A 24936-nucleotide genomic window follows, 5' to 3' on the forward strand; every position below is an offset into this window, starting at 1 on the left:
AAGATTTCAAAGATGTATTTGTTGTTTTTATCAACTGTGGTATTGGCTTACCTGTCAATACAGTCACAATAAGAAAAAACATTGATCTATAGGCTACTCAAGTCTACCCTCAGCTACAGTATGCCAGCTTTAAATCAATGCTGAAAAGTGATACCGCATCAAGAACAACAAACCCACTTACAGTAGAGATTAAATCTTTAAATTTGGCTGTAAAGTGTAAAAGTACAGTGCTGTGTGCCTTCTAATAAAAAGATTATAAATATTGATTATAGTCACAGCATTTAGCAACAGCTATGATGCAAAATGCCTTTTACCTGTGACTACTTTCATATTATTGCACATCAAATTGCACCTTATTACTTAATATTTTTATTTTCAACAATTCTGAAAGGTCCTCTGCAGTTTCTAATCAAAAGCTCCATGTCAAAACTGATTGATTCCTTTTCCTAGTTGCCAGCATTAATGTTTACACAATATCGCCTCCATTTGTTGAAGGTCGGAAGCCAAAGGCCTTTAAGAAACGCAGCCAATTCAACCCTGTCACATACTTATTATTCAGTTCATGCTGCAGGCTTACATTTTTTCTGAAACAATACATCTTCATGAAATAAAATTTACTACATTTCTCCATCAATCAATACCATTCAAAAATGAATTTTACCATTACAGAATATACTCTGATACTGATAGAGGTTTGTAGTGTGCCTAGTGGCACAATCATAATGTGTATTGATCAAAACTTGCATTACTTTTATTCTAAATATGATGTAGACACTATGGCCTGGTTTCACAGACAGGGCTTAGATTAAGCCAGGATTAAGCCTTTGTTCAATTAGGGCATTCAAGTAGTTTTTTTTTAGATTTTTTATAAACGTGCCGTATAAAAAACATAACTGATGTGCATCTTGAGACAAAATAATCTCACTGACATATTTTAAGATATGTCAGTGCAAGTTGCTTTCAGTTAAAACAGCTCAAACATGCATTTTAGAAACTGGGGGAGGCATTTCATAAAGAAAACCAATTCTTCACTTCCAATACAATTTAAGATGAAATAAACGGATTAACTGCTACCATCACCTTCATATTTTACTATTAAGACAAAGCAATTTCACAATCTGAGACACTTGCCCTATTCATACTCTAATATTTAATGTAAGTCATCCATATTACAGCATCAAACTGAAAGTGAGAATTTAAAATCCAGAAATAGGACAAAACCCTGAGGTAGAGAAAGCACTCACCCCTGTTATCTTCTTTAATAACTCAACCTGAGAAACGCACAATGCTCGCAGGGCCCGAGACCCTGTGATTAATGACACCTTGCTTGGCCTTACTATAACGACATCCCATCTTTAGGCCTTAAAGTCTTTCCCAAGGTTATTGTCCCTATTCTGAATAGCGCTTGTTACAGAACAGTGCCCTTTTCAGATGCCTGCCTCACAATTTCATACTGAAAAAAAGAGGTCATATTTTCTGATTTGTGAAATCAGATTCAAACTGACTTTTTTAGAATAATGAAGAACATTTATAAGGCCACTGTTATAATTGTTTGAATTTCTCTTGTATCGCAAGAGCATGCACCCTAGAACAATTACAGCCAATGGCAGTGTTGTACTTGTGGAAGATCTTCTGTAGAAAGATAATAATCGTGCTGAAGATAAAAACCCATCCAGTTTTACTGTTGTTATTCCATGTAATTCAATTTCCCCTAAAGCTTTACAATGCCCATAAAACACAAATCTGAAGCAGGAATTGAATACAAAGTACGTTCCTTGTGGTCTCTGATCTACGATCACAAAGTTTAAGACTTCTCGACAACTTCCCAGCTGCAGACAGTTTACAGCAATGACGATTCTTTTGGGTAAGTTTTTCGTAAAAATGTATAAGAGGATTCTTTGAGGGTGGATTAGCCATGCTTTCCATGGTCTTACTGATATTAACAAAAGAAGAGCGCTTTCAGGAAATTCTGCGCTGAATCCCACACGCATACTAATGTCCACATTCACGAGTGTGACCGTCAGGCGTTCCGCACCCCTGCGCTGAACTGGTTCTCCGTTAGTAAGGAGAGCCGAGTCGCTTCTAGCCGCTGTAGGGCTCATTTCCTGATCATATTAAACCACTTCCTCCTGACGGCTTTGACTCAGCACAATTCTAAATATATTCCCCCACAAAGAGGCAAAGAAATGACCCCAGGCTGAGGGTGATCACTCACACAACCAGTTAGAGGACTGCAGAGCTTTAATGAGGGCCTTTAATTAATGGTTGGCGAGCTTCCAGTGGAGAGGTGGAGGAGAGCGGGTTAAAACGGTGGAAAAGGGTCGACACCTAAGGACATTAATGCCCACTTCTGAGATTATACGTCCCCCGATGCCATGTGAGAAGCAGGCAAAATGATAGGGTGGTAAACGAAAGCAGCAAACACAAATACAGCAGGATTTTACAAACATGTTCAAGCATCTATATATTTTGTCACCCTGATCATGGATAGAGATGTTTTCTAATGGGGCTGCAGCCACTCTGTAAGAGTCACTAATCTGAGCCTCCGTTTAAATCAGAGACAGGAGCGTACGCGATAAACCACCGGGGCCAATTAGTTATGATGTTAAACCACAGACACTTAGGACCCATCCAATTTAAGAAACAAATAAATTCCGAGGGCACTTACTTCGGTGGAGTGCTTTCAGCAGCCTGTTGATGCTGATTAAATATCGGCGCATGGTGAGGGAGGCACGCCGCATTTATTAGCCTGCCTTTGAGTTCCTCTCTGCTTAGAGGATACATTTTTAAAGTAAATGACTCTATGCTCAAGGGACTCCTCTGTTGCCTTGAAACATTAGAAACAACAACTGCCTGTACATGGGCTTGTAATGCTACAAAAACATCAGAGAAATGGAAATGAGAGGGATGAATCTGGGTCATACACTTTCAGGAAACAGGGCTCTAGTTCAAAGAGGGGAACGGAGGGGGGTGGCTTCTTCAAATGACATTGGAATAGAACGTGGTTGGAAGAAAGTTTGACCAGATTGTGAGGAGAAAGGTTTAGCAGTGGGCAAAGTGGAAGATGATTCCTTGGGATATGATTTCATCATACGACTTTCAAAGTGAACAAGGGGTTCTGCTGTACACCCTGAAATGGGTTGAGTGTAAAGGTCTTTTTTTCCTGTAAAACAACAGATGTCAGTCCTAATCGCCTGAAAAGCACTTTAGATTTTTTCTTCTTTTTTTTTCAATTATCCACATGTAACATGGCCAGCTCAAGCATATACTTCTTAAAAGTACTGTATGTACTTTGTGTTCTGCTGGTTTGGAATATCATGAGAGCAAGTAAATGTAAAATTAAATGCTAAAAAGCTAAAATCTTGAAAGCTAAATCTTTCAATCTTGCTCCTTGTGGAAATGCAGCAATGCATGTGAATGACATTGTAATTTTAGTAAAAATGTCTGATAATATAATTCTGACTTCATTAACTCACTCTCATGACTTTACAAACCTGAGAAGAAGAAAGTCATACATGATTGGTTTGACATGAAGGAGAGTAAAGTATGACTATTTAAATTTTTAGGTGACCTATCCCACAGGTCGAGTGTTATGGTCTTTTTTACAACTAAGAAGTCACTTCTGATCACCTGAAAAGCATTTCAGATTACTGTCCACATGCTATGTAGTCAACTCAAGTATATATAACAATTCGAAGGATTCACATAAAGTCATAGTCTAAGTGTGTAGTTTCGGTGCCAAAATTAGCATTTTTTCCTTAATAAACCATAACAAGATAATTTCCACAATGTTAGGCCTATATAAAGTTTAAATCATTTGATGAGGTTCAAGGTGAGGTGACTGTCATATGCTGTTCTATCGAGATATCCAGGTTACCTTTCATTTTATTATAACAAGAAACTCTACATTTTAAAACTCTAGCGAATTTGCTTGACATATTCGAGTTTATTTAATATGAAAATGTACAATGTTTACACTGGGCCCGCAGATTTGGTGAAAAGCCTCGAGATAATCTTAGCTTGTTCATTATGCTATCAGCCACTCAGAGGTGAAATGACAAAAATGTCACCGCCTGAGCCATAATTACATTTCTAAACCCTGTGCAGGAAAGATAAACACGGGTGCTGTGTCTATATTAATATAGCTACTGGGGGAGTCATCCATAAGAGAGCAGCACAAACATGCAAATAAATGATAATTTGGTGACATCAACAAATGCACATCATTTGAGGGTCTGCTTAGCATTCCAGCTTCTCTGATAACAGGCATCTTCTTACATAAATATAGTAAAAGTATTGGTATTTTTCTGACCAAGTCGGCATAAGACTTGAAATATATATATATATATATATATATTTCTACAGTATCCGCAGAACTGAGTACCAATTTAGACTGCTTTCAAATGTTCACATGCATATTTCCATATGTTCTCTGTGAAGAGTTTGGTTGTTCTTTGCGGTTATGCGGCAGCACACATGCATGACTGAATGTTTTCTTAGTAAAAATATGTGTAAGTAAAAAAAAAATGCTTTGGCTTGCTTTCTTCTGTGGAAAACAATGTTGAAGAATGTTAGTTATCAAACCATTTTGGTTACCACTGACTTCCACTGTACAGACGACACTAAGATATTTCTCAAAACATCTTTTCTTGTTCCACAGAAGAAAGTAAGTCATATAGGGATCAACCTGAGGGTGAGTAAATGATGACAGAATTTTCATTTTGGGGAGAACTATCCATTTAAATTAACAAAAAAAAATCAGATTTGTGTCAAAGCATCAGATCTGTGCATAAGACCTTGCTGCGCAAATGCAGCCTAATATATCTGCCACTGTTTATGTCAATAATATTTAATAAAACGACAATATAAACAAGAAAAACACTAACTGCTCCTTATTTATTTATTTGTTCTTTACTACAATTGACAGTATGTCTGTTTACTTGAAAAATTATTAGGTTGATGAAGCAATGTTTATGCTCAAAGGCTGCATATCTTTTGATAATAATGAATTCAAATTTAACATAAATGTTATGGTAATACTTTATTTTTAGCAAAAAATACATTCACATTAGTTAATGCACTGTTTTATCAAGAAATGTTTTTTTTAGATCACTAATGAAGGTTAATGTTAAAGGAGAACTTGGTAACTTTTTTAACTTAATAAAACTGTCTAGAATTGGATGGTTAAACAACCTGTTCTGGTGAAATTGGTGACTTTCCCCGCTCCCCCCAGCGTTCCCAGGCGGAAAACCAACCTTGCAACTTGGGGACTACCGTCCCGGCAAGATAGAAATTGGAAGTCTCGTGAGAAGCGAGAACGAGAACGAGCGTGAAACACGAAATGCTTTACGGCAATTCGACATAAAAACACGCATGTATGATGTATTACCAGATTACCCACCTCGGTAGACATAGCTCCACACGATACAGTTGGCTTGCTCCGATCAAAACAAACGCACATGAGCAGCGGTAGAGAGGGGGAGGAGGCCGCCGCAAGTGAGTTTTTTACGACCGTGTTGTGAAATATACACCCCCCCCACACACACACACACACACACACAGCTGTAGGGGGAGCTCATGGGGAAAACATGCGCCAACAAAAGGAAAAATTAGCGAAGAAGTGACTAGAGTTCGCTAGAGTTGCCGAGTTCTCCTTTAATTCATACACATATTACTGTTAACTGTTAGTTCATTTTTGTTCATAATTCAATGCTGATTTATACAATTTGAAATGCTAAAATGTATTAGTATATGCATAAATTAGCCTTAACAAATTGAACCTTACTGTGAATTCTTACCGTGGATTCTTACCATTCTTATTTGTATTATTATTATAACTTTAAATTTAAAAACAAAAGTGTGTTCATTAACATTTTTTATCACAATGGATTTCAAGTCATTCTGAAAATTACTGGTATTTTTTTTAGCAACTAATGACATTTTGGTTTACTGATCATGACCTCATGGATTCACCCTGCAATATACTCCAAATAAAAGTCTTGTTGCTTTGAAATGCCAGCGAAAGCTGGTAGAACTACGAAACAAAGAGAGAGTGCATTTTGTTTAGTTTTCCTGAGAAAAATAATTAATTATTAAAAACACAACATTGCCTCGATGTTCAGCATGGGCTTGTTGTATAATTTAACACCCTAAAAAGTGCATACAGTTTCCAAGTTTGACTTCTGGTGCTGGGCGATTCTCTGCAGACCTGGAGAGTGGAGACAACAGAGCAAGGGAGCTGTCAATCAAACCGCGACACACAGAGGGCCGTGTCACCACAAAGAGACAGCTGTGCCAATCTCATCTTTGAATGTCAGTGATTGGAATCTCGAGGCTCACAAAAGGAGCAGCCAAATGAGGCTTTTCTACAAAATCTACCTCGATTGTCATTCCCAGTGATGTGCGCTTCTAAGGAGGTACGCTGCTCTGGGTCTCTGATTGTCAGCCTCGTGCCACACAATTTCACTTTCTTGCTTTGTGAATCTGAGCAAAAGAACAAGAGACATGTGACGAGAGGCAGCAGAGCTTAAGTTATGAACAACTTCTCCTGTAAACGCCATATTCAGGGCACAAAACTTCTCAAAGAAAATAAGAAAAGTATCTTACCTAAAACATCTTATTCAGGCGAGGATTCAATAAAGGCGTTCACGCTTGGTGTAACATCAAGCCGACTGTATGCTTGAGATGTGCAGCACCGGTTAGTGAAGCGAAACAAACTCAAACAGCAGTGGTACTCATTAGGGGTCCAACGTCTCTTAACCAACCACAAAAAGTTACTCTGTTTAAGCCCACATATGCTTGGTGTCACTGATCATCTCTCATCTGTCATCTGACATGAGACATCAGGGAGATGACAGTGGTCTTGAACGAGGCGTTCAAGACTCGATTGTGTTTGCCGTGGTGTCACTTACAGAGATTGCCTGGAAATTTGGAGAACACAATGCAGTGCAAATAACATCACAGAGAGGAATAGAAACAATAACACATGTAAACAAATAAGTCACAAAGTGGCTGCCAGACTCAGCAGAGTGGATTGCATCAAGTGCTGGGGGTGTCATGCTGATTTGAAGAGTGGATGACAGGAATGTATCACTGCTGTATTTGTCCTGATTTTATTTTTATTTATTTTTTTGGGAAGGATGATGATAAGCCTGTCATGGTTTGCCTTTATTATGTTTGTTTTTTTTTAGATTCCAGATCTCATGGACAGGAGCGTTTCATGTGATTAAACAAGGAACCATCGGGCATCAAAAGCTTTACATCAATGACACGGTTTGATCGTTGTGGGTAGATACAATGCTGTTAAGCATCAAGAAGAAAACCACTGAGGTGATGTTGTCCACCTCAATCAGTGCCCATCACTGAGAAACTGCACTGCACCCTGCTGTCAACTCCTACGATGCACAGTAAGCTGATATTGTGCAAACAAGGGCAAAATGCATTTAGGCTTATTTCTATGGGGCAAAAGTTTATCTGAATAATTCTGACAAGAAAAAAAAAAAATCTTTTAAGGAGAATTTGTGGGGTGACTACAAGGGGGCAAGGTTTGGCTGTTAGCATGGTCCTACTACAGTACACCATGTGGACAAAAAAGTATAAGTAATAGTAGCCTAGATGTTGTTATTGCTTAAGTTGTAGTTCAAGACTGAATTAATGTCAGATTATTGTGGCTCATTAACATGGACAACAGAAAGCAGTTGATTTACAGTAGATTTTTAACGTCTATGTGCACTATGTAATTGCCCTGCAATAATTTCTCCATAATGCAACTTCTCCGCAACACTACTGTAAATAGAATCTGAAGACAACTTTGCTATTCTTTTTCTCAATTGTTTTGCTTCATATCCATGTTTGATTCAATTATCAATATGTAGAATGAAATTTGTATATGAAATGAATATACTTCATGTTAGCTTTTTTTCTGATTTCTGAATAACATAATCTATTCCATATAATCAAAAGGAACTATGCTAACCACATGTTGAGAGTTGTTTGCAAAACTGTTTGTAAATATTTGTTGGAAGTATAGTTCAGAAAACACAAAATCGTTGAGCTATGTTAGCAACGACAGAACTGCTGCAACCCTAGTTGGCTAACAATGCTTTTGGAGCCTGACCTTATTATTGTTTGTAAGTATTAAGTTAAGTTAAGTGAAATGTGAAAGCCAAGTATGGAAACCGATACTTGGAATTTGTCCTCTGCGTTTAACCCATCCAAGTTAGTGCACACACATTAGGAGCAGTGAGTAGTGAACACACACTGCAAATGTGGACACACACACCTGGAGTAGTGGGCAGCCATTATTGCTTTTGGGGGTTAGGTGCCTTGCTCATGAGCACCTCAGTCATTCCTGCCGGTGTGAACTCGCAACCTTCGGATTACCAGTCTGTCTCTCTAACTATTAGGCCACGACTGTCCCTACGCTCATACATAACATACGTTTCATACATTTACACATACACTGACACATACCATTTAATATAGACATATTGAGAAAATAAAAATATTTACATATGCACAGCTTTAGAAAAAAACTTTATAATCCGTTTTATTGCATTTACTGTATATTTTAAAATGTTCATATTTGCATTTTACTATTATATAGATATTTTAAGCCACTAACCCTACCCCTTCCCCAAAACTAACCACAACAAAATAAAACATTTAAAATGAACAGACTGACGAGGGATGGATGAATGGATGGATGAAGCTATTCCTCAAAAAATGGATAAGAAAATAATCAATATTACAAAAATACAAATATAATATACAAATACAATATTTTTAGTCAGCAATTAGCTTGGTGAAATTAAAGGTCCATCTCCATTGTCTGTGACAAGTGTTTACCGAGCATGATGACTGATGATCCTAAAATAAGTTGACTATTAGGGATGTACTCAAGTACTCAGATATGACAGTGACGATCGATCATGAAAATGATCACCGTGACTTTAAAAAGTATATTTCTTCTTTTCTGACTGGTTATTTGCGGAATTTTTGGGCGGTCCTTGAGGTCAATCTAACATTATAATGAGAGCATGTGAATTATTTGTGCTTCAGTTTGCCTGTGTTTCAGCATGTTGTTATATGAAGAGAGTAATGAGATTTATACTTGGTAAAATTGTTAATGTAAAAATACTAAAAATAATTGTATTTTTTATCATTTTTATTTATTTATTTAGTCACATTAATTAATTAATGCATAAATGATGTAATGTAATGTTTACTTAACCAGGAAAATGTGTCAAATGGGACATGAATTTACATTTGATTTATTACAAAAAAAAACTTTGAGGCCTCCTTATTTCAGAACACCACTGCACGCCAATGACTTAAGGGTGATCCTGTCTAAAACAACAAGAAACTTAATAAACATCCAACATCTTTAATATCTTTATTCCTCGCTCAAGAGTAGTGTACAGCCTTGTAAATGTGCCTTTTATTGTCTTTTATTTATTATTCATGGTCTCATCGTTAGGTCACAATTCAGTGATTTTACAGTCAGGGATAAAACATGAGGGCAAATGAAAAGTTGTATTCAGTATTAGCTTGAAGCAGAACTGAGCAGCAACAACAAAGATTTATCAATAAGCTGCAACATCAAAGCATCAACCAAGGTTTGGACGTGAAGGGGGAAAAGAAGAGATCTGCGGTCTTAATAGCAATACATGAGCAGAGAGGTTACTTCAGGAGAACATTAAAGACATTCAATAAGTAATTATCTGCTCATGTCACCATTAGTGCTGAAGAGCACTGTAAGATTGCAAGATGGGACTCACTCAAAACATCATCAAGTTCACTCATGCAAAGTTTATCAACCCCCTTGAGATGTAACCTTTAAGGTGAGGGCCATTGAAATCTCTCTTTAAAATAAGGATCCTACATTATAAAGGGCATGAAAAGCATAAGAAATGCCCTCAGAGAGCAGAGTTAAAAGAAAGGCAACTACTACTTTTAACAGAGACAGGAACAGACAATGATCATATCGAAAGGAAATTAATTTGGGACAAAAAGGTGAGACAAATGTAACCACCATCAAGACATTTTGGGGTTCACAGTAAAAGGGACAATAGCTCACTAGAATTTAGATGATTATTTGTAGGGACACTGTAGACCAGATTAAAACCAATCACAAGACACAAGAATTCATAAGAGGCAACAAGGGCACACACACGCACACACACACACGTAGATGATTTAAATGCACTTATTTATGTAAGGTAGAATAGTTTGTTAGGATTTAACAGAATACACAAATTGAGTGTATCAATGACACTGTAGAAGCAAAAACAAACAAAATAAATAAAATAAGGTATAAATCTAGTTTAAATTGTACTTTTAACCAAATAAAATATAACCAAAATGAATTTGAATTGTATATGACTCAAATGTTCAGTTCTAGGTATGATTCCCCCTTTCTTTTTTTATATGATGACCTTATGTCAATATTTTTTCAATTTTAGCACTTTAGAGTTCAACTTATACAAAACTCAAATACGTATACTCAAGGTAAACAAATATAAAATGCAATGCAATGCAAAGTTCAAATATAATGCAGAGTTCAATAATGTCAGTCCGAATAATAACGAACAGTGGTTTCTTTCCTCAATTCCTTATAAAGAGAGATCCAGTACTCAAAGCATAATAACAGATACTCCATACCTTCAAGAATCCAATTAAAATATTTTGTTGGGAGCAATGCAATGCAGATGTTCACGAAGATCAAAAAAACAAGCGTCTCTGATCGTCTTACGGTTGGCTCGCCATCCTCAGCGGTGTACATTTGAAGTGTTCATACCACAGACTGTAAAAAAAGATGGATGACGCCCCTTCGCTCTCTTCCATTGGTGAGAAGTGAAGCCGCCAGTGTCCCAATATGGCGCTGACATCTTGGGACCTGAGTCTGCACAGTAGTGATCTCGGGACCAGACCTGCGCGGTAGTGAGCAGGAAGTAAAGACGCAAAATCAAGGCCCCGCCCTCACTCTCGCAGAATTAATCGCAAGCACGCGCTCCTGCACTTTTTAAATTAATTACAGAAATTTAGATATTAAATTTAAAGCTCCTCAGTCCTCCGAAGATCCTGAAAAAAAAGTCTGTTGGTGCTTCAGTGACTAATTCGCTCAGAGAACCTGTCAATCACAGCTGTCAATCATGACGTCACACCACCGCATCAAATAACTAACTAAAAACAAACTTATTTTAAAAACAAACACTTGAACTTACATCAGCGTAATAAAAACTACAGTAAATGACAGAAACCATCTTTGGAAAAAAGATATTTGAAATCTAATGGGGGGGGGGGGGGGGGCGATCGAGGTGCTATAGAGCTGGTAAGTCCCGCCCCTCCGCTAACCCCGCTGGACCTCTAGGTTGAAAAATCGTCAATGCAAGTGAATGGGAGAAAATAATTATTTTCTGGTCCCGTTTGAATTGTGCCATGAATGTGAACATATGTTGTCTGTGAATTTTTTATATAACTTTTCGTTTAAAGAATGCTACAATTTAGCGGGTAGAAGTTTGATACGTTTAGACTTTGTGTGAGAGCACTGTGGACTACAGCTCTTCACTGCTTTCGACGCGTTTGAAACGTCACCACCACTCGCACACGGACTAGCTCACGGATCCCGCTAAACATGACTGTGTCTTTGGTGCACTTCACCGCCTTCTTTCAGGGAGAGGACAAAATCGTTGAGGTTGGCGAAAACCATGGGTAAGTCAACTTTATGGGGTGACGTCACATAGGCGACATGTAGTCTTTCTCGTTATGTCTTTTCCACAACTGCTAGCCGAAGAATCATACAATATACTGTCAAACTCGTAACATGAAAAATTATATAAAAAATTCACAGACAACATATGTTCACATTCATGGCACAATTCAAACGGGACCAGAAAATAATTATTTTCTCCCATTCACTTGCATTGACGATTTTTCAACCTAGAGGTCCACTTAGGGTTTTACGGATGGGCGAGACTTACCAGCTCTATGGCTTCACTTTTCAGGGCTTGTGCCGTGCGGCACGCTTGGTTCATTCAAATAGAATGATCCAGAATCTAGATTTTGAGATAACAAAACTGGCCTGCGCACACACACAGAACGATATTCTCAATCAATCCACACTTTACATACTTATTTTGCTTAACTTGAATAGGCTACATCTTCAAAGCTCAGTAGCCTACATATTTTATAACAGTAACGTTACATACATTTACTCCATGTACAAAAAATTCCCTTCAAAACACATCAATACACAACATTTCAACATGTAAACTAAAACAGACATTTGAACTCACCGATTCCCTTGTGTATTATGATATTTCTTATTTTCTTTCAGGGTTTCACCAGATGACACAACAATGGCCTAAGTTCCTCCAATGGATTTTCAGCACGACGAAGGTCACACGGATCAACAGGATAAAGGTAAGACCTTTCCGAAAACTACTCAACTTTGTTTCTAAACAAAATATCTACAAAACATACAGGGTTTGTTCCTATCAAATATATCTCTCAATAAAATCTAAAAACAAGATTTTGCGCAACTTCTAGCTCACGCTTCGTGTTTTCTCTATCTTTTCTCCTCAAGTGGCTTTTCTAGGGGGCGGAGTCCGCTTGACCTAATTACACACGATTGGCTGCTCACCTGCGCAGCACAGATCAAGAGCTCAAAGATGGAACAAAGTTTCTGCAATTATTTACGTTGCCTTATATTGTAAATAAACCATGTCTAACAGGAAATGTTTTGTATTTCTTCTTTTATCTTATTATTTATTATTTCCTTTATATTCCTTGGTTATTTAGTCCACTGTATTCATAAAACTGACTAAGACTACAAATGGTTTTGAGCCTGGGTTACACCAATCAATTCAACTTCAGCAAAGAAATTGCTTTCAAGTAGGTCCACACATGTTGTACAGGTTGAATGAGGGTGTTTGAGCCCTTTCCAATTCTTTGGCTAATAAACTAGCGTCCAGTGGCAACAGGGAATCTCGAGGAGCCACAGAAACATCCATCAGTCGGGTGGGAAAAAGGTAAGCTTGGCAGATGCATGTGGCTGAGATCGCCCATTAATCTTAAGAGTGAAGTGTAATTAGGATGGACTTTATGAGTTCACGTGATGTCATAAATAAAAGGAAAGCACAGGAGCAGCAGCCTGAGGAGAGAGAAGCTTGTCTTCTAATGACCCGGAGAGCTTGTGAGAACAGCCAGGTGTCAACGAGGGTTTTGATGCATGTGTCTGCTGTGCTTTATTTCTACATAATGAACAGTTGGCAACACGGCAGATGAAGACCTACAGAGAGCTTCTGTGGCTAAATATTTATGGATAAGCTATTGAGTACAAGAAAGGTAATTTAACTGTACGGCACACTTAATTCAACTTTCTACTGATTTCAAGGATAAATTAGCTTAATAACAAACCTACGCGACGCGAAGGCTGCAGCCAGCATTCCGATCAATAGAGAGCTGAAGTGTAATCTGAGTAGCACAAAGCCACATTCTCTAAAAGGATCAATTGCTGGTGCTGCATGTGGCTTCAAAGCAGTTACAGTATGCAGTTACAGCACTGACACTGATACCAGATAGTCAACAGCAAACTAAGAGTAAACAAGCGAGACTTGAAATGGCATTAGCAATGCATTTGATATATTGTGATGTCATCAATCATTTCAGAAGCCAAAAAAAAAAGAAAAGTTTTCAGAACTTTTTTTTTTTTAAATAACATGCGCTGATGCACCAGGGTCATTTATTATAAAACAAAGCACATTGAAAATTATGCCATTATTTCATCATGCCATTCCAAACCCATTATGCTTTTATTTGACCATTACATTTAGCGACCACTTCTGTCCAAAAAAAGGACAACAAATACCATAAAAGAAGTCTACAGTATATTTACAACAGTTCTTTCTGGTTCTCGAAAGACATGCAATATTCACCCAGTAACAGCACTCTAACCATTTCACCGTTTGTATCACTCCGCTTGCGGTGACTGTCATGGCGGTCGAGCAAATCCACCATATTTTTAAAAAAATGATTAATATATAATCATAGTGCCTATTTTACAATCTGTGAAAACACTTTCGCAGATGTGAGCTCCAGACCGTCAGCGGCCTTTCAGCACTCATACCCGCAGAGAACAGATTCATCTCGGGCAGTCCTTTGGGAATTTGTAGATAGTGGTTAAACATTAGATATAATTAATTTGGGGTATATCAAACGGGGGATCTTTGGTCTTATTAATATATTACTTGTTCCAGAGCAAATCGATTTTGGTTAAAGAGGTGGTTGATTATGATTTCACTTTTCTAACTTTAGTTACTGTGTAATGTTGCTGTTTGAGCATAAACAACATCTGCAAAGTTACAAAGCTCAAAGTTCAAAGCAAAGGGAGATATTTGCTTTTAAAGAAATTGCTTTTTTAAGGACTACAACAAATGGCTGGTAGGGACTACACGACATTCCTCCTGGGTTAGTGACATCACCAACCCTAGAATTTACATAAACCCCACCCCCGGAACACGATTTATAGATGATCATGACAGAATATGCTAATCAATGACTAGAAGATAACTACACGCTACATTAATTCATCAACTAACCATTCAGAAATGTCCTGTTGCTTCTACATGTTGTCACTTCTTCTTGAGTCTCTCCATCATTGTCTGACCCCAGTTTTAACATAAAAGGCTAAAAGTTTTTGAAATTTTCAGTGCATGTCGTGTGAGGTAAAAGGACACAAGCTCTTGAAGCTCCGCCCCCTGTGCTGGGAGCAGCAGCTCATTTGCTTTTAAAGGAACAGACACAAAACGGTGCGTTTTTACTCACCCTCAAAAAGTTAAAATTTTAACATGCTTTATAAAAATATCTGTGGGGTATTTTGAGCTAAAACTTCACATACACACTCTGGGGACATCAAAGACTTATTTCACATATTGTGAAAACGGCATTATACCACCCCTTTAAGGGAAAAATTAAGTTTTTATATTTAGGCTACATTTCACGTAAATCCTGTACTAGAGTGCTGCTTGTATGTTTGACTGAATTGTTTGCTTGTGTTTATTTCCAATTGTCTTTTATAATGGCTAAAAGGATCGAAAGGATCGTGATATGGACTTCAGTGAAAGTTCCTTTATTACACCATTAGATGGCAGCAAATACTGTCTTTATGACTGAGTCAGAACTAGGAAGTTGTTTTAGCGCTGTCATGGGAAGGACAAAGACGAACATACCGCTTTTCCTCAGCGGACATTCAAACTGATTTTTTTGGATATAATATTATGGACATCGACCTGAAGAATGAATGCAATATCAGATGCAGGTAATACACACGTTTAGTCGATCACTCTCTAATAATACCATAATACTCTACTCTACATACAGTAATACAACAAGCTTCAATGAAGTGACTCAACGTTGCTTCGTTACTAGTTCTAAAGTGACGTTTTAGAGTTAGTAACGGAGGCTTCAGCTCAAAAGTTAAACTGTCAACTTGAGATTTGAATCCAAGGTGGAAGGAAGTAGTTCTGCACAAAAGAGGGTTTTTAAAGACCTGTTGTTGTTTCTTATTAATTTACTCACGTATGCCATCGAACTGCTGTATAAACGCAATATTACAATGGCTGTATATCAGCATGCTGTAATTACCTGCGGCACTCTGCCTGCCATATCGCACTGCTACTCGTGTCTCTCCCTCTCTCTCTCTCTCTCTCTCTCTCTCTCTCTCTCTCTCTCTCTCTCTCTCTCTCTCTCTCTCTCTCTCTCTCTCTCTATATATATATATATATATATATATATATATATATATATTATAAATGATAATATTAAGAATACAAGAAAGAAAGAAAGAAAGAAAGAAAGAAAGAAAGAAAAATTATAAATAAATAAATAATGAACTCCTTTGCCACTGGTAAATATTAAAAAAATGTCTTTAAGGGTTTCCCAGAAAGAAAGAAAGAAAGAAAGAAAGAAAGAAAGAAAGAAAGAAAGACATTTAGAATGGCATAAGGGTGAATAAACAATGGCAAAAATTTGTGGGGTGTACTACTCCTTTAAGAGTGGACAAAAAACTCCCCACATCGAACAAGTGAGCACACATCTACAAGACTTCATGTCACTGCAACTCTCTGAGGGTGGTGATGCCACAAATAGCTGTTTGTCCTTCTGTTGTCACATATCTTGCTGTATACCTCTCCTCTCTCAGTCCACCCTATCCATTCCTCCACGGCACATACATTGGCCTAACCTCAAGATAAACTGGTGGGTGGGCAGCAATTTGCTCCTAACTTTACAGACTATTATCTGTCTTAGTTTTCCCTACAGTGGTGTGATTGGTCTCAAGCTGTTCCCCTGCTAGTTCTATCATCTGTCTGGCTGTGCGGTATGGCAACTGAACCTGTGCTCGTCCTTCTGATGAATTCAGCATCGAGCACAATGGAAAAACACATTCAGCCCCTAATAAAGATTCATTGACATCACCTAGCAAACATTCATCAAATTCAGGCCTATTTTCCCCATTAAGAGATCAAAGATGTTCTGTGGGGCGTTAATTAAATTGGATAATGTTTCAAAATGACTCAAAAATATCCTAATAAGCATCAAGGTCTTTCTTGTTAGTGGGCCCAGCTGACTTTTTTTTTTTTTTTTTTTCAGTCTGTGCCAATAAATTAAAGGGAGAGGGAGATAGAGACAAAGGCAGAGAGTAAATGAGTTCATTTTTAAAGGAGAATAAATGAATTTGAAAATGTATTTTTGAGACCCTCTAACAAGCCTGGAGGATTTCCCGCAATATTAAAAGATTCCAATCAGTTCATTTGAAATGGTAAGAAGGTAAAATATTCACTGGAGTAATACAATTACTTTTAAATAGTCTCTCGCTGTTGAAATAAGATCTGGAAATACCAATACTCAGAGAAAAACTGAACCGTTTCCCACCGGTCCACGGCGGATTAAACTCTCCACAGTTCCATTTTACTGCACTTGTTTTTTTTAACAGTTACTTGCAATCAAAAGGGTTATAATATTAAATTATATTATTATAAACTTACTCAACATTTTTTAAAGTTAGCATATGCAAAATAAATTTCTATTGACAAATATACAATAACAGTTATAACAGTCCGTTTTAGTTAGAGAATATATATTTTTTATTTTACTGAGACAGTGTGAACCACTTAAGTTGAGAATCAATTGAACTCAATGTTATTATGAGGTGAGAAAACATAGGAGTGATATGATTACTCCACAAAAATGAAAGCTCAAGAGAGCATGTAAGTCGATTAAATACACAAGATGAGATTGATTGTAAATCATCACTTCTAACAATAGAAAAACTGGATTGCTTCGCATGACCTTTTCCACCTTATCCTTGAGAGAGGGGCCGGGGCTTGGATGATGAATAAACAGCAAGCACACAAATCATTTAAAAAATGACATAACCTTGAGTACAACTTCCACATTGAGGTTATGAAAAGCTTTTATAATTTTCTATCTGTACATGTACCTGACTGCTTTCCGTTTTAAACACGATCTGTAGCCAAATGGCACATTTTCCTGCCAAAGATGAATGAAAAACAATGCTCTGAATTTCTGTAGCTCATCAAAACTTCTTCAATAGTCTTGTTCTCCATAGTTTACCATAATTAGGCAAATTGATTATGCATGCCAGCAAGTCTTAAACATTAATTCTCTGGTCAGCAAATATATGGCCTAAACAAACCATCTGATGCTGGAAAGAAACATCAAAAGGTGATTCTAAATTGTGCATTCGCCACACATTTTGCATAACCACCCACTATCCCTCAGGTCTGATGATAACATCCTTTACTGGGCCACACCATTAAACTGGCCGCCCAATTTTACTGTATTTTTTTGCCAAAGACAAATATCACCTTACACTGCGGATTTTAATGCCATAAATCTCTACATGCTCAGAGAGGAGCCATAAAATATAACAGACCTCACTTTTCTTAGATAACAATCACTCGGGTGGAGGAGTCAGTGAAATCTGCCAGTTCAAACGGCCATAATTCAACGCAAAGAGCTTTCAGATCACCTCGGGACAAATAAAGAGAAGATTAACACACTGCTGCATACAGACGCTTACATAATGTACAACAGCATTGACATACATAATGATACATAATACTATTATGTTTACCTATCTCATTTAATACCATCCAGATGCCTATGTTTTGTATGCATGCTTATTTTTGTGAACTATGGCTCAGTAATGATATCATTATTTATTACAATTTGATTTTGAACATTTCACATGCAGTAAATACAAAGACCTCTTTGGTCTGATCAGTGTGAGCTATAGGTTCTCATTTAAAGTATGTGCTGCATAAATAGGTAGTATTTTAAGGAATCATTACTGTAAGCACCCAGTACAATGACTGTTCTTATTTTGCTCCCTCCTATGATAACTTTGCTTGGACAAATTGGACAGCCAAGTCATGAATATAATGTTGATTAGATAATGCTAATAACTATATGTATATTATATATATTTTTCAAAACTATTCACCATCAAGGACAAACAAGGGCCATTTAAAGGAATAGTTCACTTTTAAAATGAAAATTCTGTCATCATATACTCACCCTCATGTTGTTTCAAACCTGTATGAATTTCTTTCTTCTGCTGAACACAAAGGAAGATATTTAGAAGAATGTCAGTAACCAGACAGTTTTTGGGTCCCATTGACTTCCATAGTATATTTTTTTCCTACTATGGAAGTCAATGGGACCCAAAAACTGTCTGGTTACTGACATTCTTCTAAATATCTTCCTTTCTGTTCGCAGATGAAAGAAATTCATACAGGTTTGAAACAACATGAGGGTGAGTATATGATGACAGAATTTTCATTTTAAAAGTGAACTATTCCTTTAAGGGCAGAAACAGTTAGTCATAAACAATGAAAATGGAAATACATTAATTAAATTCATTCTAATCAGTACACACTGAACAATCATGCACATGGCCATTATAAGCGTGTGTGTGTGTGTGTGTGTGTGTGTGTGTGTGTGTGTGTGTGTGTGTGTGTGTGTGTGTGTGTGTGCGTGTGTCACTCTCATGGCTAAAGACCAAGAGAGAAAGTAAGAGCCCTTCAGAGGCTTTCAATCTCTTGTAATAGTGTTATTATCTTAATGGAGGTGCCAAACACACAAGACTGGAAAGGTCCGTGTCCCTTTGTTTTGTGAGCCTGAGAGTAAGTGGTTTTATATTACCCTGCTCTGCTATATGGCCGCCGCTCAATATGAAATGCGCATTACTCTTGGGAGCCACGGCGAACAGCCCGAGACATTGCTCCATCCTCACCTCATGAGGCACATCAGAGTAATCAAGTTTAAATTGTCTCTTTCTCGAGAGGGTCACGCTGCTGTTCATATTAGGGGCATGGGCCATCAAGTGCGACTGCAGGTGGTAATGACAGAGAGCAGAATGTTTAACATGAAACCAAAGCGAGTGTATGAAGGAAGGTGGGTTTGTGCCTTAGTGATGTACTTCAAGGACAAGCCGGACTTGGTCTCAAGTCCGAGTCCAAAACCATATTTTCTATGAATAGTCGAGACCAGCTTTTTCGAGTCTGAGTCCAAATGCTCCTGAAAATGTTGTCTTGGAATCAGACTTGAGGACTACAACGCTGTTCTACATAAACCAAAGAAAAAATAGTCAGGCAGAAATTCAGTTATCTTTACCCTTTTTCCTGGGAAGAACGCAATTACAGGAAGACAATGTGACGCTGATGACTTTCGAAAACAGAATGCCATAGGATCGTGGAGAGAATATATAAGTTGTATGAGATTTGAGGACCGGACACTATCACTGCAAGGTGGAATATTCAATTACATAATATCTCCTGGGACTGATCACTTGGCTGACCCCCTCTCTAATGACAGCACAATTTAATTTATATTCTGTGAGGAGAAAAACACGTGTCCTTTTTCGGGCCAACATGGTTAGCATTAACTTGGATATCATCAAATCCATTCCATTTCCAAATTGAACCTTGCCCTCGCATCACACCGAATGGTGCTGTTTATTGCTGAATCCTCTCAATGCTTCCTGACAAGAACTGCAAACTATTCGAGAACTATACGATTCCCATCCTTTGGTTATCCAAGCCTCTCTACAATATTATTTTGTTTGATCCTTCAGTGTCCCCAGACCACAGTTTAGTTCAAATCATCTTGTGCACTCTTCACCCATGCTCTCACTGTCAGCTTGACGTGTACATTACCATAATGTATCTCTCCAGTATGACACTGAGGGTAATTGCAATTACTACATCTCTCTTCCCCTTGTCACTTTGCTGGCAAATGGAAAGAGACAATAAGATTCCTTCGTTTAGAATGACATAAACATGGTCGGCTTGAAAACTGGAAAGCTTAAAGATTCTTGAGGTCACCTTGCCCTCCACCTCCGTTGTGCTTCCACCCCAGGTAGTTAACAATGGCGAAGCTCTCGTTATCCACCATGCTATCAGTGACAGTGTTGCATGCACACCGTTGTCAACACACCGATGAGCAGTAGCGTGTCGAGATAGAATTGCATAGACACTCTCTTCATAATGCTTGTGGGCAATGTCATGCTCAACAGAGGGCTCTTGTTAGGAGCTGAGGGAAGGTTATCAGTCCTGACACACGCTTATCAGCACACATCCATCTCGTAGCACTGGCGCTGTGCGCACCACCCACCGAAGTACACAGATGCTGTTTACCCGAGCCAGGAGTGGGCCGCCACAGCTAATTCAACATGATTGTCTCCCAAAGGACAGAAAGCCGAGATTTTGACAGGGAAGGAGGGACAGAGCTCAACGCACGTCTTCCCAGAAGAAAGGGAGCCGGTGCATTGAGTCTACGCTTCCCGTCGCTATTTTGTTAAACCGCGGTTAACATCACTGAGGGAGGATTTTTGGGGATTCGAGGGCTGATTCAATCATGGGTAATTGCTATTGGATAATAAAAGAGGACACACAAGGTGGGTTTATTCACCGGGATTCTTGGGGGCTTATTCACACAATATCTCTGCTGTCAATTATCTCTCCCTCTTTGACAGGTACACAATAACAGGCACTGGGATATTTCTATTGAGCTGGTAAACTCAAGCTTCTTTTGAGTCCGGAAAGTGTGTGACATGAGGGGATTGAGAGTCTGATTCCAGACTGCTCTCATCTCTGCGCTGCCCTCCCCATCTTTTTTTTCTAATGGAATATGCTCTCATTCCACTAATCATATTCTCTTAAAAACTGCTGAGGAATCAATAGTCCGCCTGATTTACTTCATTAGATGGCAATAAATATTCAGACGACAGAGTCCACATATTGAGCACTTGTAGAATGTTTCACCAAGCTTCTATGCAAAGACCCACCTGTCTCTGTTCCCACAGAGCCAAGTGAGGTTGTTTTGCATGAGAATGCCTCTTTGAGGAAATCGGAATGGGGAGGTCAGTAGAGAGCGAAAGGACAGCACCCTGCATTAGGTGCGCAGATTTCTTTGGCCCTGTCAATATCGTGGTGCCTGCTCACTGGTTTAATTTTAATGAAGAGACTGGATTTGTGCAGTTGTGCTCACCCAAGGCTAAAGTCATGCAACCCCGGCAAAACAAATGAAAAAGGAGCAATTACAAGACGCAATAAACAGAATCAGCATTTTCCCTTGAGCGCTAGAACTACATCAGAGTTGCAGAAACCAAAAGCAACCAGGTACCCAAGGGTGGAATCAAATGAACCAACAGCACCCCTCAGCAGCCAGTTGAGGGGTAAACACATACATGAAGAGAGGGAATTCAGTAGACGGGAGCGCTAGTCCTGTAATGTTGAGATGAATGTCATCTAGTAGTGATGTACGTAAGTGAATGCAGCCAACCCAGCTCAAGAGATTTTCCACATGCAAGATGCTTTTAGGGGACTAAATATGTCACAATGGCATCTGGCTGAGAGAATCACTGATTGCACTCTCATCACAAGCAGCAGCCAGTTGCAGAGCAAATGAGCTTATGAATGTTGTTCTCTGAGAGCTAAACGTGATTAAGGAATTCAACCTACGAAAATGATGCTATAATCCCAAATCTCTTGAAAATAAAACATTCAGTAGGTTGAATTGTTCTCTCCGACTCTTTGAGAGCATTAGCAGAGATCAACAATAAATATTCAATATTAGCATTAGATAGAGCTTCATCCTTTTCATTTCTGCACGCCTTGCAAGAAAATGTTTTTTTTTCATTTTTGACTGGTGATTTATGTTTCCCTCAAGGCAAAACTGCTGACTTCTTAAGTGCTCCTAAATGCATAATCTTGTGGGAGGCAAACACACAATAATGGTATGTTAACTATTCATTAACAGCTGAACAAGGCGCATAAAGATGTGTTTTTGTATTCTGAAAGTTTAATTAGAGTACTGTTGGGTTAGTTAGAGAAGATGGGATGTCAAAAGCAACATTTCCCAACACCTCTTTGATTGGTAACTAACAACTTTTGATTAAAGTGGGGATGATAAACATTTCCAACACTATAGAATTGGCCAAACACGATAATGTAGAACATTTCCAACTCTTTAAATAATGCGTATAATCAATTATTTTGCAAACAGACAAACTAATGTGAGGTAGAATTAATCCTGAAAGCCCTTTTAAGAAATTGATGCTGTGTTTAATACAGAAATTATGAAAATTGTAACACTTTTTAACATTTATTCAAAGAGAGAAAAGCACTATGACTTGCTGCACTTCCAGTGATATATCTTTTGAAAGTAAAGATAGCTAGTCTGACATGAACTTTTTTCTGGCATGAAGAATACTCTTTTTTTAAATAAAGAATGTTTTTCAGCACAGTACTAGTCCAGGTGAGCTATGGCTTATACAGGCTTGTTATTTACAGAGGTTATGCTGCATGCATCATATCTGATTGACAGTAATAACTTAGCCTATACACATAGATATCAAAGGTGTGTGCTCACCTGTTCTCCTGGCTCATGCGACTTCATAAGGTTCTTCTCTCTGTACATTGACCAAAGGCCGACGTTTGGCAGAAAAATTAAAGCCACCATGAATAGAAATGCCATCTGCAGAACGCGCTTTTGCCTTCTCTTCATTTTGAAGACGCAAATGAGACACAATCCAGCGCTAGACAGACGCGAGTATGCCGTTAGTGGACTCAAGCTCCGTATCCCCCCTCGCAGAAGACGACAAACTTTCACCTGTAAGGAAGACAGAGTCGCCGCGTCATATAAACAAACACTCCTAAATGAAACGAAGCAACATAGTGTATTATTACGCGCAATAATATCAGGCTCGTGAGCAACACTAGCTATCGCTTAAATGGCATAGGCAATTAAGCAAACATTAACTGAACACTCTGTAGAATAAGCATAGATTATCAATAATTGAGACAATTCTGTAACGGCCACTATCGCTAAGACAAAACAGCACGAGCCTGCTTTTATCATTCCCGCGAGATGCAACGAGCGAAAGCAATACTATGAAAAGGACTTACAGTAGAGGGTTATTTGCATGTTGAGACATATATGTTGCTCGGCAATCCCCTCTCCTTTGTTGAAGACACGCAAGGGGAACGTTTCCGAGTACGATAATTGCTGAACAACGACGAGCGCTGCGTTTTTATCTGTGGCAATGCGCTCGAGATCAAAATTGAAATCGTCTCGTGCTCTTCATTAAAACCCTCGCGCGCGTACCACCTACTGAAGGTTTACGGATTTTTTTTCCTCTTTCCTCCTTAGGCGACTTCTCAATGCCCTCAGCTTTTAGATATTGCGGTTTTAAACCACGTGTGATGCGCATTAATATGAAAACATCCTCGCAGCCGGGCGATGCTTTGCGATGTGTGGGACAACACAGTGTAGCAGCAGTCTTTACACCAAATACGAGCTCACAGAGTAAAGAGGTGAGGGATTCTTAGGTTTGGTTTGAGCTGTTCAGCTGTAGCTCTGCTTCTTTTGTGTTCGTAAGTTCAAGTCAATAACCCTGTGAAACTCTAGCTATTCTGGTGACATTATTTTGGCGGTAACACTTTAGTTTAGAGTCCAATTCTCACTACTAACTAGTTGATTATTAGCATGCATAAAGCACATATTAATGCATTATTCTGCATGACATTATTCTACATCCCCAATCCTATACCTAAACGTAACAACTATCTTATAAGCAGTAATTATGTGTTTATTGAGGCTAAAGTTCGTTCTCATACTCAAATATTGAGAATTGGACCCTAATCTTAAGTGTGACCATTTAGTCTATTATAATAAAATACAGTTTATTTTATTTGTTGTACCTTTGAAAGGAAGAAGACCCCAGAAGTAATGCATTTTATGACATTTATATTTATATAATTTTTGGTATGATATATGCACATTATGGTCTTTTATTTTTCATTGTAAGTAATCTAGTTAATATTTTTTGCATTATTTGGTAACACTTTACAATAAGGTATCACATGTTAACATTAATGTATTAACTAAAACAAACGAACAATGAGCAATACATTTGTTACAGTATTTATTAATCTTTGTTAATGTTAGTAAATAAAAATCTAGCTTTTCATTGTTTGTTCATGTTAGTACAGAGTGCACTAACTAATGTTAACAAATACAACTTTTGATTTTAATAATGTATTAGTTAGTTTTGAAATTAACTATTTAAGATTAATAAATGCTGTAGAAGTATTGTTCATTTTTTTATGCTAACAAAATTTGTTAACTAATGTTAACTAATGAAAACTTATTGCAAAGTGTTACACATTATTTTTGTGTGTGTGACGCTGTACATTGTCTATACATGTTCATTAACTGCTTTTTTTTCTCCTGAAAATATTTGTAACACTTTAATTTAGGGTCCAGTTCTCACTATTAACTCGTTGCTTATTAACATGCATATTACTGTTTTACTTATAAAGCACATAACGTTATTAATGGCTTATTCTA

The 24936-nt window shown here is 37.9% G+C and overlaps 1 protein-coding gene across 1 annotated transcript in view; it reads right to left on the bottom strand.

Moving 5' to 3' along the window:
* Positions 1 to 23873, bottom strand: part of galntl6 (polypeptide N-acetylgalactosaminyltransferase like 6) — a 253983-nt gene extending 230110 nt beyond the window's left edge. Inside the window, exons 1-2 of the mRNA XM_079850971.1 lie at positions 23493 to 23873; positions 22957 to 23196 (exon numbers count right to left, since the gene is read on the bottom strand). Of these exons, the coding sequence (XP_079707097.1) occupies positions 22957 to 23091 (135 nt within the window). The 5' untranslated portion in view covers positions 23092 to 23196; positions 23493 to 23873. The remainder of the gene's footprint in view (positions 1 to 22956; positions 23197 to 23492) is intronic.
* Between the last annotated feature and the right edge of the window lie 1063 nt (positions 23874 to 24936).

This window comes from Squalius cephalus (genome assembly GCF_949319135.1).
Source record: "Squalius cephalus genome assembly, chromosome: 2".
Classification (NCBI taxonomy): domain Eukaryota; kingdom Metazoa; phylum Chordata; class Actinopteri; order Cypriniformes; family Leuciscidae; genus Squalius; species Squalius cephalus.